Below are 12,202 nucleotides of genomic sequence, written 5' to 3'. Positions count from 1 at the left end.
TGAATAGGGGAGAATTTACTGTAGGCGATGATTCAAATTTCCCAGAAATCTTTCATGCTGCCAGTAACGGTGACACCTGCAGTTTTCAGCAGTGAGAGCTGTGGATTAATTCCACAGCTGCTGAGCTGCTGCCTCATTGGGCTGGGCTGCATCCAGCAGCAAGGGCGTTGCGGGCAGCTGGGCCCCGAGGGCAGCCTGCAGGCAATGGTGGCTGCTGGAAGAGGGAGCTGGGGGCAAAAGGGTGAAACAGAGAAGCAGGTTGGCCTTCTGTAAGAAAGGGGCAGCTTGGAGAAATTCAGTAAACTACTTATGGGACTGAGCAGCTCAATGTTTAAAGTGGGAAAGGTATACACCATGCAGTGTGGAAAAGAGGACTTGTTTACTTTTTACAGTGGAAATGATTATTTTGGTTGTGCAGCTCTTTTAGTTGTCTCTGAAGCAAAGAAGTGAATGCTAGTGCCTCACCTCATGGAACCCTGTGCACCCTGTGGGAGCCTTGGAAGGGAGGTGAGGGAGCTCACAGGGCTGCGGTGCTTTTGGCCCCTGAGTTCAGGTCCGTGTTCCATCCATGGTGTCCTCAGATGTGGTTTGGGTCCATGCCTCACCTACACTCCTCTGAGGTGAGCAGAGGCTCAGGAGGTGCAATGCAAGCCCCAGATTCTCAGAAATAGTTCAATGTTGTGAGGTAGAGAGAATAGGTGAATGTGTGGGAATTTGTAGCCAGTGCTGAATATGGTTTTCCTGTGGAAGCAATAGCTCTCATCCCTCACAGGGGCAGTTGTCAGCATTGTACCCTCAGCATGCTGAGGTAATTCTAGCCCCCTAATATTTAGAATTTTTAAGACGTAGGCGTAGGAAATATCTCTTTAACACGCTGAAATGAGGCAGTTGTTTGCACGAGGTGTTTCAGGATCTGGAAGCGCAGCTTTCCTTGCTCCCGGAGCAGGCCAGCATGGGGCCGCTGCCAGGAGATCTTGGCGGGAAGCAGCACTCCGCCACCTCCGGGCACACAGCGGGCTGGCGCCGGCCCGGCAGAACAGCGTGCAGCAAAGCGGTCACTTACATAATGGTGCTGACCCTCGGTGAATCATACAGAGCGGTGTGACTTGGCAAGCAGAGAGAAATGGGGACTCCTGAGCCTTCCTGCTGCTGGGGAGCTCTGTTGCAGGCCCCCGTTTGATCACTGTCAGGAACACTGATGCTTGAAAAAGAGGCTCGAAAAGAATAAGGGCACTGAACTTTGTCCAGATCAGTCTGTGTGAGGTCTGTATTTTTCTGAAGCTGCAGAAGTATTTCTTGATGGTGATGTTTAGATAATGTCCCTGATGTCCAGAAATACTGATTAGTCTTAAAAATGTAAGGTAGCTTTTGGGGCCGTGATAATGAAGACTAACAGAAAAAGGTCTTATTTAATTTGTTGAGAAGTATTTTTGAAAAAAGGAGTGGGAGGGGATCTTTGAAACAAAGAACCAGAGTCTGATTGAAATGCTATTGTAAAGCAAACAAGGTAGAACATGGTAATAGGCAGTACAGCTGCTTCTAATCACCCCAATGATTAGAATCTAGAGATCAAAATTAGGTTTTATAAGGCTTTGTTCCACTAAATGTGTTTTTCAGGTTTGGAGTACGCTTGGCAGGTTGTATATTCAAGCAGATAAGTTGTGACTTCAGGGGGGCAAGGTTCTTTATCCCAAGTGACTTCACTTGCAACTTCAAACACAAGCCTGGCTTCTTCTGATTTTCTAGAACGAATAAACAACTAAGTATCTTAATCATGCAGAGACCAACGTGTAAGTAATAAGCATGAGAATACAATAAATGATAACAAATGGCTGTGCATGGTAGTGCATCCTGAAACATTTAAGATAAGTTTAGATCTTCATATAAAACAAATGAGCCAGCAAGTAGTAGAGGCTCATTTTACTTTGTAAATGTTATCTGGCATACGAGTTACAACTCATGTGGTGCACAAGTTGCAGTGGCCTCCCCAAGTCTATTGTATACACTGCTATTTGGCATTGTTCAGGTGGTGTATTTATTTTTTGCTATAATTAAAGGAACAAGAATCTGAGCAGAGAAAACTGTTTTTTGTTTGTTTTGAAATGCTTTACTTGCTGCATAGATGGATTGCTAATATTGGTAGGAATCAGTAGAACTGAATGTTTACTGAGACATTCTGCCCCTGGTGAAAACCATAGGAGTTCTTCCCAAATGATTCAAGTGGGATCAGGGTATTTATATTTAATAATTCTGCACTGCAAACTCATTAGGGTAATGGTTTGGCATCTTACATCTAGGTCTTTTCACAGAGTGGCACTGAATAACGTACTGTTCTGAGTATCTTGCTGAGTAGACTTTGTAACATCAGGAAAAATTGCAACCCTCGTGTTCCAAGTCTGTCCTACTTAATATATTTTTCATATTAAAAAAAAATATATCTATTTTCTAAGTTAAAATCTAAGGCTTGGCAGTCTGTACAGCTACTAACCTCGTTACTTAGTATTTCATCAACTGTAAAATTCTTCTAATTCATTCATATAAAAGAAATGTGGGCAGGCATTATCATATGCTTACTCATCAGGCCAGCTTCATATTACTAGGGAAGAAATGGTGAAGTTAATGCATGAGAGATGTATTCCTTTAAACAGTTACCTTAACTAGAACAGTAAGGGCTCAGATGACTGGTTTTTCAGTTATCTTTTTCTGAACGCACCAAGCAGAAAACTGGAACCAAACAAGAAAAAATGTTACACACAACAAAAAGCTTCCTTACTATTCTCCTGCCTAAAATTCAACTTTCAATGACATTCATTGGAGAACAGGAAGAAATAGTTGTTATATTATGAATGTACCTTTCATATATTAAGAAACTGGCTTAAAGGTGAGTTACGCCTTGTGGAGAAGCTTGGTACTAAAAATATTGGAGGAAACCTAAGTTAGCACACAACAGAAATCAGCCCTAAGCCTGTGTGGATAAGAATTCAAAATGAGTGCAGCAGCTGAGAGCCTTCTCTACCAGCATTACCATTAGTGGAATGCAGGTAATGTGCACTTTGCTTGTGCTTTTTTATTTGGTTTTTCAGTTTTTGGGTTTTTTTTTCTTATTCCATAAAAACTGGACTTTTGAAATAATAGCTGAAATGATTAACTACTACAGTTACCTGACCAAATACTTTCTCCTGGAATGATTATCATCCAGTGAGCACAATTCTGTATATCTGTGTAACTGATTCTTCATTTTTCATTCATTTTGTGCACTGTGCTGCCAGACAACTGCAAAAACTGGATTTTAAAATGGAAGAATGAGTCCAAGCTGAGAAGTCTGTATATCCTCTACCTTACACAACAGCGGTGATTAAGCTGCTTGATATCACACTACACTGGAAAGCCATTTTATGGGACTCTTTATGCAGAGGTTGTATTTTCTTAGCAGGCATTTATTTTTGTGATGTATTGGTTGCTCTTAAAGGGCGTTAGCTCTGATATACAATTTCACAATACTTAAGCACCTTCTAAAATTGTTCTGTTTCTTCAGTACTTTGTATTTAGGATCTGCTAAAAATGAGGTCGTACTCAAATCCCAAAAAGAGTTTTCTGGAAAATTGAAAGATACCTTTTGGCTATTCTCTGTGCAATAGACAAAAACATTTGCCTTAATTAGTGGAAACGATTCTTAACTTATAAAGTTAGCAGATTCCAAGCAGTCATATTACTCTCTTGCAGTGCTGTCCGTATGTGTATCAAGGTTTGAATGCTTTAAATCAGGCTTTCGTTGTGGAATGGGGCCATTTTGCTAGGGGACCTGGTCGAAACCAGGAGCCTGCATGAGTTAGAGTGACAGGATCAGGCCCACAGTGAAGGTTTTATGAGCAACATAAACCCGTTTTGGAATTTGTTATATTTCTCTGCTATGTGAGGCAGTGTCACATCGAGTCTATAGTTAGATAAATGTGGCTTAACCTGAATACCAGATAAAAGTGCCCGTTGGTGCAGCATGCAAGCATAACGGGCTGATTATGGGGGTGAATGGACAATTTGGGGACTTTGCTCTTCATTAGGTGTGGTTTCCTATTGTACTGATGTAACACTATTGCATGGTGGTGTGACCCCAGGGCTGTGGCTTCCTTGAAAATTCTATAATTGAGCATAAATTTTGTTTTTGTAGTGAAGGAGGGTTAAGGTGATTAGGTAAAACTAAGTGCAAGTCTGTTAAATAAGATTTCTGTATCAGTTTCCAGAGCAGTGGGCATTTGTGTGGAGGTGGGAGGGAAGTTAGAAGCTAATTGCTCAGCTTTAGGCAGATGCCTGACCAAAAAGGAGCTGTGAGGGCATCTTTCAATAAGATCTTGCAAATCAGTTCTGAACACAGACCATAAGAAAAGCTTTAGCATTTTGTTATTTGTTTGTTGCATGAATTAGCAGCGACATTTCATGCTTCTCTTTAGCCTGGGGAACATCACAGGTAGTGCTATGATAAGTAGCATTTGGTTGACCACCTGCTCTCTCTTATTCTGGAAATATTACAATTGGCTATGGAACAACTATGAACTGATCACTTGACCATGGCAAATCAGCTGCCCTCATCAGTGTGTTCTGGTATATATTTAACTTAATAATGTGAGCAGATGGTCATTATATTGATTCATGAAGCAAGGGAGACAGCATGGCTGTCTTGATAATGTAAGCATCAGAGTGGGGCAATAAGCAAGGGGAGGAAGAAGCGTAATTTTTTTTGCTTTCTTGATGATCCCAGGACAACCATGTACAGCAATTAAATAAAGGCAAGAATGTGACTCCTCAAGCCTGTACATATGATCTCTTATCTGGAGATAGCTGCTGCTAGTGCACAGGAATGCTGCTGCTGAAACGATGCAATCATTGATGTTGCTTTTAAAAAATTAAATTAAAAAAAAAAGTGGGGAGGGGCAGTATCTCGTAGAGCTGTTAACCTTCTTACTCTGCCACTGCTAATAATGATAAATCTTTTGATGAAATATTGAAGGGAAAATGTCATTTAAGTAACCATTGAGTGATTTTTGCAAACAACTACTTTGTTTGCCACCCCATTAAATGTGGTATAACTGGATTTAATCAAGAAGCTAATTCTATAAAATATTCAACAACTTCCCTTGTTAGCTAAACTAGTAAGTTTGCAAATTCCCAGCTTGCATCAGCTCAAAGGAAGAGCTTCATTTAGTTCTTCATCTTGTAATTTCCACATGAGAAATGGTATACACAGAAGAGCATTCTCTTGAGCAGGAGCTTAATCTCGTATTTTGGTTCCTGTTTCTCCCTGTTGCTGATTAGCTTTGCTGTCTTATCAGTTTATGTCATAGTATGTGACTATAAATTGACTTTGCAGTGAGGAGGGAATTCGCTTCGTCTTCACAGATGCTGCTGTTACCATGGAGATAAAAGGACCAATGGCCTTTTCTTGGTTTGGACTGTACTACAGTGCTCATACAGAGACGGTGCATTCTAAAATGCACCATTTGGTGCTTTCAAATTTCAGTCTGAATATCAAATGAGGAAGCATACTGTTTTTTCTTGGTGATGAAGTTAAATGATAAATACAGATTTGGGACTTTTTTTTGGAAGCAGAAAGCAAGCCTATCAGGAATGTGAAAACAATGTGACTGGTTTGTGCTTGCTGATCCTCCTCTCTGGGAAAAACCTTTTGGCTTTGCAAAATATAACCCTGTAGAGCCTTTGGGTTTATCTGATGCGGTGTTTGGGGCTGGTTACATCACCAGCTTACTTATCTGTGATGTTCCACCATGGCTGATCGTGAATGAGCGTGCAAAACTGTGAATGTAATTTTTTTTCTTTAAGAAAGCTTTTCTACCTCAGATTGCGTGAAAGAAAATATAAATACCAAATCCACAACACATTCAAGGATGGCTTGCAGAAGGTGTTATTTGTGAGTACCTTTTCCTTCTTCATCTGTCATCACGTCTCTGATATCTGTGTTGAGGATTCCAGAAGTGGGAGTAGTGATCGGTTTATTGTTTGGTAGGTTTCTTTCCATGAACCATTTTTAGGGTGTTACCTTGTTTAGCAGATGAATGATCTGTATTTTAGAAATGCACAGATGGTGGTTGTGTTTATGTGTATAGATATTTAAAAATTTATCCTAGTGAATAAAGTGAATAAACCAGCAGTTTATTGCAGTGGAAAAAACAATGATGAAAAGGAAAAAAAACAAAAACAAAAAAAAACAATTCTTTGCATAAAAACAATGTAGGATGCTAGGATGAGTCAAGAATCTCTTCCATTTTGCTTGAATGATTCGTCATATAAAGGTGTAATCTGTCTTTTAAATATATAAATAGTAATGAAAAGGAATGTACTACAGTCTTGAGCAATATCCTATCAATAAACAACATTCTGGTGTGGTTTTGTTGCTCTACGTGCTTGCTTATATCCTAAAGATGTATTATTTACTTATTTATTTGAACAGTTTCACAAGCAATACAGTCAGAGCAGCAGGAGTTTAATGTCTTGTTCATTTAATGCAGTGCAGCAGCTCTTTGCACGAGCTGTCACGTTTGGCAGAATGGCTCAGTGCTTATCCACTTGTAGGCAGAGGAAATGCAATGCTGAAGTTTGATCGTGTTTGTGGTGTCAGCGTCAGGCTACATACAGAAATCACAAGGGGTAGTTTTGCTTGGCTGAATTCTGGTGGCTCCACATGGCTCTCACTCCGGGCTGTCAAAGTGTGCTGCAGCGTTGTCCTACTTCAGATAAAAATCGTGGAAGTGTGCAACTAAGTTGTTCTTTAAGCCCATCCTCGCTACTATCAGTGCTTCACTATTAATCCACTGGTTTGAAATGGCTGTACATGTTATTTGTGGTTTTGAACTCTGCTTGAAGATCCCCTTCGTAGAGGGTTTCATGTGGTGTTGCCCAGGGGTCGTGCACAAAGCAGATGCAGCTGTCGTCTGTAGCTGCTGTCTGCTTTTTCAGGAGCGGCTGAGGGTCCTAACTGAGTAAATCTATTTGATGTTCAGTAGCCCAGTCCACGTGCACGTAGAGTAAATTCAGCCATTCGAGAATAAACTGAAACGAGTATTGAAAGAGTATTGAAATCTGTTCTTAAATTTTCTTTAGCCTGTTCTTTTACAGAGATGGCATGAATGGCTGAGTTGAAATGCTTGAAAATGAGAATAAACTTGGAGCCGTACATTGGAATCTAAACAAGAACAGTAAACTTGGAAAACAGGTGGTAATCTTCAAGATGTATGCAGATCAGCTTTGAAAATAATGCCACACATTTATGCAAGGGAGAAGTGATTTGTATTCAACTCCATTGTTTTTTGGGTTCTGGTATTTGGGGGTTTTGTAACTCTCGGCAACAGAATTTCTTACAGCGTTTATCATGTGATGTTAAAGAATATTTCATCTCTGTGGGTTACTTTCTTTAACAGTAACATTCCAGTTGTTTGTAGAACCACTTTGTGCTGTAGTTTCCTCTATTATTGTTTACATTTGGTATCCTTTACTTGCCTCATGCTGTAGAAAACAAGATGTGAATTATGTCTTATATTATTCTGTATCACTACTCGTCCATTAGAAAGTAAATGCTGACAACTGAAGACTTTTAGGTCTGTTATGGAACCAACTCTATAGAATGTGTCTGTGCGTCGGTGTATAAATTCTTCATGTTCTTTAAAACCAATCAGTTCCAAACTGAAACAAAGTATGTTAAGAAGTTGGTTTCACCAGCTCTTTAATGTGTGGTTAGTTTTGAAATGAAGCCTTAGATAAGATAAATCTGTTGACATAGTAATAATATATTTTAAAATGCAAAAGCCCTTAGTGTATAAGATGCATCTTTTTTACCCTTCAGATATAAAATACAGGAAAAAAATCTAGTTTGCAGTTTGGCTTTTTTATAGACCAGCAGTAACGTCAAACTACTAGGATTTGCAAAAGCATTGCTTTTCAGAAGCTACGCTGAGTAGAACATGTCATTGTGCCATTGTTACAAGTAATAGGATTTGCATTGCTGTAAATCTCTTATGCTGTATCTGTTTGATTTCATTCTTTGCACACTGGTTTTCCCTTTTTTATGTGAGTATCAGGTTCATCATTTATAGATGTGGCTTTGTGTTCGGTTTTACTGTGATCAATGCTGTGCAATTATAGATGGGGCTCTGTTTTGTAACGCGCGTTGCAATTCCGTTCATCTTTCCATCATATGCAGCTTCATGTATCTGTTCTGTTTCATTTCATGTTTTGGATTGTATATTTTTTCTACAAATGTTAAGTTATGACTAGTAAGCAAAGCTCGTAAAGTTGCATTTTATTTGTCAGTAAATGTCTGTTCAGAATCACTGTTCAGAATAGATTTCTTGCATTAAGAGTTAGTCAAAAGGAAAATAAATGATCTTAGTTGTATTTGTCTGTAGATTAGCAGTCTTAATTAGGTTCACCCTAGGTACAGTTATCCTACTATTAGAGACTGCCTATAAACTGTGCATTGGCCAGGATGTAAAAGAATCACCTAATGCCTGTTTATGGGGTTATATGGGCTAATACTTCATTTCCATGAAACCAAAAATGATTTATAATCATTGTTTATAAGATAATTATATGAAATGTTAATAAGCACAAGGACGGGGTAGAAATGAGACATTTCTTGTTTAGTGTGCTGTCATGGTACTGGTTGTGTTCTCTGAAGAGATGATTATTTTGAGGCCCTTGTGATGAATGAGAGTGCGAGCATACTTTTATTTTTTAAATCCAGCTGTGGACACTCAGGTTGGAAATACATAAGGAGTGATATTGCTCCAAACAAGAACCTCTCCATTTATGTTTATGTTGTAACTTGTAGAAATGCAGATATTCCATCATTTTGATGACAACTGAATTTATGTATTCTTATGCAAAATTCAGTGGTTTGTACTCTAACCTACATGTACTAAACTCTTAGAGCTATTGATTTTTTTGAATGTTATTGATGCCTTGTAAAAGTATTTCTGCTTTTTATTAAGAAAAATCCTATCCTATATTGCTTTCAATTAGTTTACATGAAAACTGCATGGTGAGCAGGGAGGGAAGGAGGGAGATGCCAACAGTGCAGATCTAGAGCATATGGTTGTGCTATTATGTTGGCGTTTATTGGGCATGGATCTTGTTACCTTCTGGTCAGATATGCAATGAACCTCAGTGGACATGTCTGCAGACAGCTGTGATCTAACTTAGACTATGGACTTGGTATGAGTTGCTATATAAAACTATCTGCTGTTTCCTCTGCACGATGAATTTCTGAAAAAAAAGTTATCTTGTGGGAATAGTTAACACATTGAAAGCCTTTCCAGCATGATTAACCAAATGTTAATTAATAAAAACTTAGGTAGAGTTGATATGAGCCCTTATTACAGTGCCTTTGATTTTTGACCATCCTTTCGGAAGTCGGTTATTATATTTAAAATTTTATTTTTGCTAAAGAAATTGTTAGGTTCATTATAGAGGAACAGGACAGACTTCACTATCTTTTAAACACGATCTTTTCTAACCTCAGCTGTAACCATAACTCTGGATTGAAGTGGAAAAGAAAACTATCAATTTGGAAAGTTATTCTTCATCAGGTTAAAATGGAATTAAAATGAAAGCATTCCTCTTATTACCTTGTAGGCATGAATCCAATCAAATAAATCATTGTATTGTGAGCTGCCTCAGATGACAGTGGAGCTGTATAGAGCAAATAGCCCTATACAGCAGATCTGCTGTTTGCAAGCTAATTTAGAAATGGATCTGTGTTAGCTAGCACCAGGTATACAGATTGCATTAGGCAGCACAAGAGGCTGTTCTGGTGTATATTTTAGGTGGTACTTGTACATAGTCATTAAAATGCAGTAGCTGATGTAAAGATAGACCAGAAGAAAGAGAAGAATATTGGCAGATGGAGGTGACAGATTGTTGTTTCATACAAAGAAGAGGAATAGCATATGAAGTAATAGGGCTACAGAAAAACGCAAGAGTTAAGATGACCAAATATAACTATTGGTGCTGCGTCAAATTGTCAACTTAACAGAGGACTGTATTAGGAAGAAATGTTTGTATTAATACAGCTTTTCTAATTATTGATGGCACTGTGTTCTAACGTCTATGTACAAGTACCACCTAAAATCATCTGTATGAAAGCTGACAGTACTGTTAGGAAGAAGTTCTGTGACGGTAACAGTGTAATAATTCTATCAAATCTTTCAGAGGTTATATGCAGTTAGAATAAAACAGCAGTAAAACAAAAAGGGTAGGATATCCTATCCTGCAGTAGTACCACATGCTGGTGAGAGGTAGGAGGAGGAGCCTTATGGGGGATCCTGGTGTTTCACTGGGTCAATGCAGTGATTGCTGCTGGTGGCATGGTGGCACTGTTAGTGTCTGCAAAGAGCTCCCTTGGAAAAAAGAGAATGGATTGTTAAAGCAGAAGGAATTCCAAGTTCATGGTTGGGTATTCTGTTTTCCCAGGTTGTTTTGAAACCAATACTGAGCAATACGTCTACTGTGTTTAGGAGGCTCATTGGTGATCATAGCAGAAAATGAAAATATGTTGCTTTGTAGTTGTAGCTTTATTTGCTGATCTAGGTCATTTTAATTTGTGTGTTTAAACAAGACTGCAGGACCAAAAGAGCAGCAAGGGATGTTTTTGTTCAGTTGATGAATACAAAAGTGATGTTAAAATGAGTGGCTTCTAATGGCAAGTATGGGAATTTGTATAGGAGATAAAGGAATGACTAAACCTCCTTTGGGTCTGCATACTAACATTGTAGATTAGACTTGTTTAATGTTGGTGTCTTGAAGGAAATGTGATTTCAGGGTTCTATCATGCAATCATAGAAGTTATTTTGGATTAGTTCTGTTTATACTGTGACAGCAGTATGTTCTCAAAGGACTAATAAGTAAACCTTTAAAATGACAAGTGGTTACCTATCCATGAGAATGTGGGGAGGGCTGGAGGAAACTGCCTGCAGATGGGAAATGGCAAATCTTTCATGGGATGTTGCAGTGATGTTTTAAAGACTGAAATTACCAGAAACAGCACTCATCAATTTAGTCATTTGTCCTGTGTCAGGTCTGAAGCATCTCTCCTCTATTTCTAATTTTAAATCACCTTTTGAAGACATAAAATCAAGCATCTCCGATACTGCCAACAGTGATGTGATGAAGATGATTACTTCTCCAAACTATTTACATTTATTTCTTATGATGTCTTCAGGTGTTATGACTTAAATCAATTCTATTTTGAGTGCAAACTTGTGTTGAAGGCTGATTGAAACATCTATATTTTTTAAGTTTTTAGTGGTTCTCTTTCTTACAAAAGAGAAGTTGAAACTGAACTGATACAATCCAGAGGAGAAAATAAATGAATATATTGCTTTAGCATGTGACTAAAGGTACAAAATGCCACATGCAGATATTACCATGTGCCAGCAGAAGGTGGATTTGCTTTAGGTAAAACTAGTATGCTGACAGAGGGCTGTAAGCCTGAGCCCTTATCTGTTATAAGGGTCATGAAAACTCCTGAATTTTACAGCTTGGAGCACAGTCCAAACCTCATGTCTGCTTCTGTAACTGGTTGGATAAGAGTCTATCTCTGAACACCTTGAGAAAGGGCTGAAATCAAACTTCACATACTGAACATATGTCTTTAACATCTGGGATATTCTTGTTGGAAGAAAGCAATATGTGGTAACTTAATTACAAGTCTGCAGTTGAATGTTTTGTCATCTATTTTGTCTGTTCCATACCTTCATCTGTAAGGCAGTGGAGTGCCAGTGTAGTTACTATCTGACAAACCTATAGCACTTCTCATTTGCTGTCAAGGTGACTGGACTTTTGCATTTCCACTGCACCTTCGAAAAGAAACTCAAAGCAGTTGAGCTCCTAAACAGTCTTGTGCATTGGGTGAGTATTGACCTTAACTGCAAATGAGGAAGCTCAGATTCCAGAGAGAACTTTGTTGTTGTTTTGATATTTTTGAACACAGGAAGTCAGAGTAGGATACCCTTCTGGACAGAACCTTGCTGGGATAGCCAACAGTGAACTCTGTCCAAAGTATTTTATTGCACGGAGCCAAGTACAGACAGATTCATTTATGTCTTTACTAGTTTATTTTCCAAAGAAGGAGATGCTACTGATGGGAATGGAAAGATTGGTCTAGGGATAAAGAAGGATGGGGGGGGGGAGAGGGAAA

General features: G+C 38.8%; 1 protein-coding gene across 7 annotated transcripts in view; it reads left to right on the top strand.

Moving 5' to 3' along the window:
* IQSEC1 (IQ motif and Sec7 domain ArfGEF 1) overlaps positions 1–12,202 on the top strand; it is a 314,042-nt gene that overhangs the window by 128,884 nt on the left and 172,956 nt on the right. Inside the window, exon 1 of one of the 7 annotated variants that reach the window (XM_019620034.2) lies at positions 5,695–5,920. The exons of the other annotated variants lie outside the window; for them this stretch is intronic. Within the exon in view, the coding sequence (XP_019475579.1) occupies positions 5,898–5,920 (23 nt within the window). The 5' untranslated portion in view covers positions 5,695–5,897. Of the gene's footprint in view, positions 1–5,694; positions 5,921–12,202 lie in introns of those variants that run through there. 7 annotated transcript variants of the gene reach the window in all.

This window comes from Meleagris gallopavo, chromosome 14 (genome assembly GCF_000146605.3).
Source record: "Meleagris gallopavo isolate NT-WF06-2002-E0010 breed Aviagen turkey brand Nicholas breeding stock chromosome 14, Turkey_5.1, whole genome shotgun sequence".
Taxonomy (NCBI): Eukaryota; Metazoa; Chordata; class Aves; order Galliformes; family Phasianidae; genus Meleagris; species Meleagris gallopavo.
The sequence above is the reverse complement of the archived record's forward strand: the minus strand, read 5'-3'. Positions and strand labels throughout refer to the sequence as shown.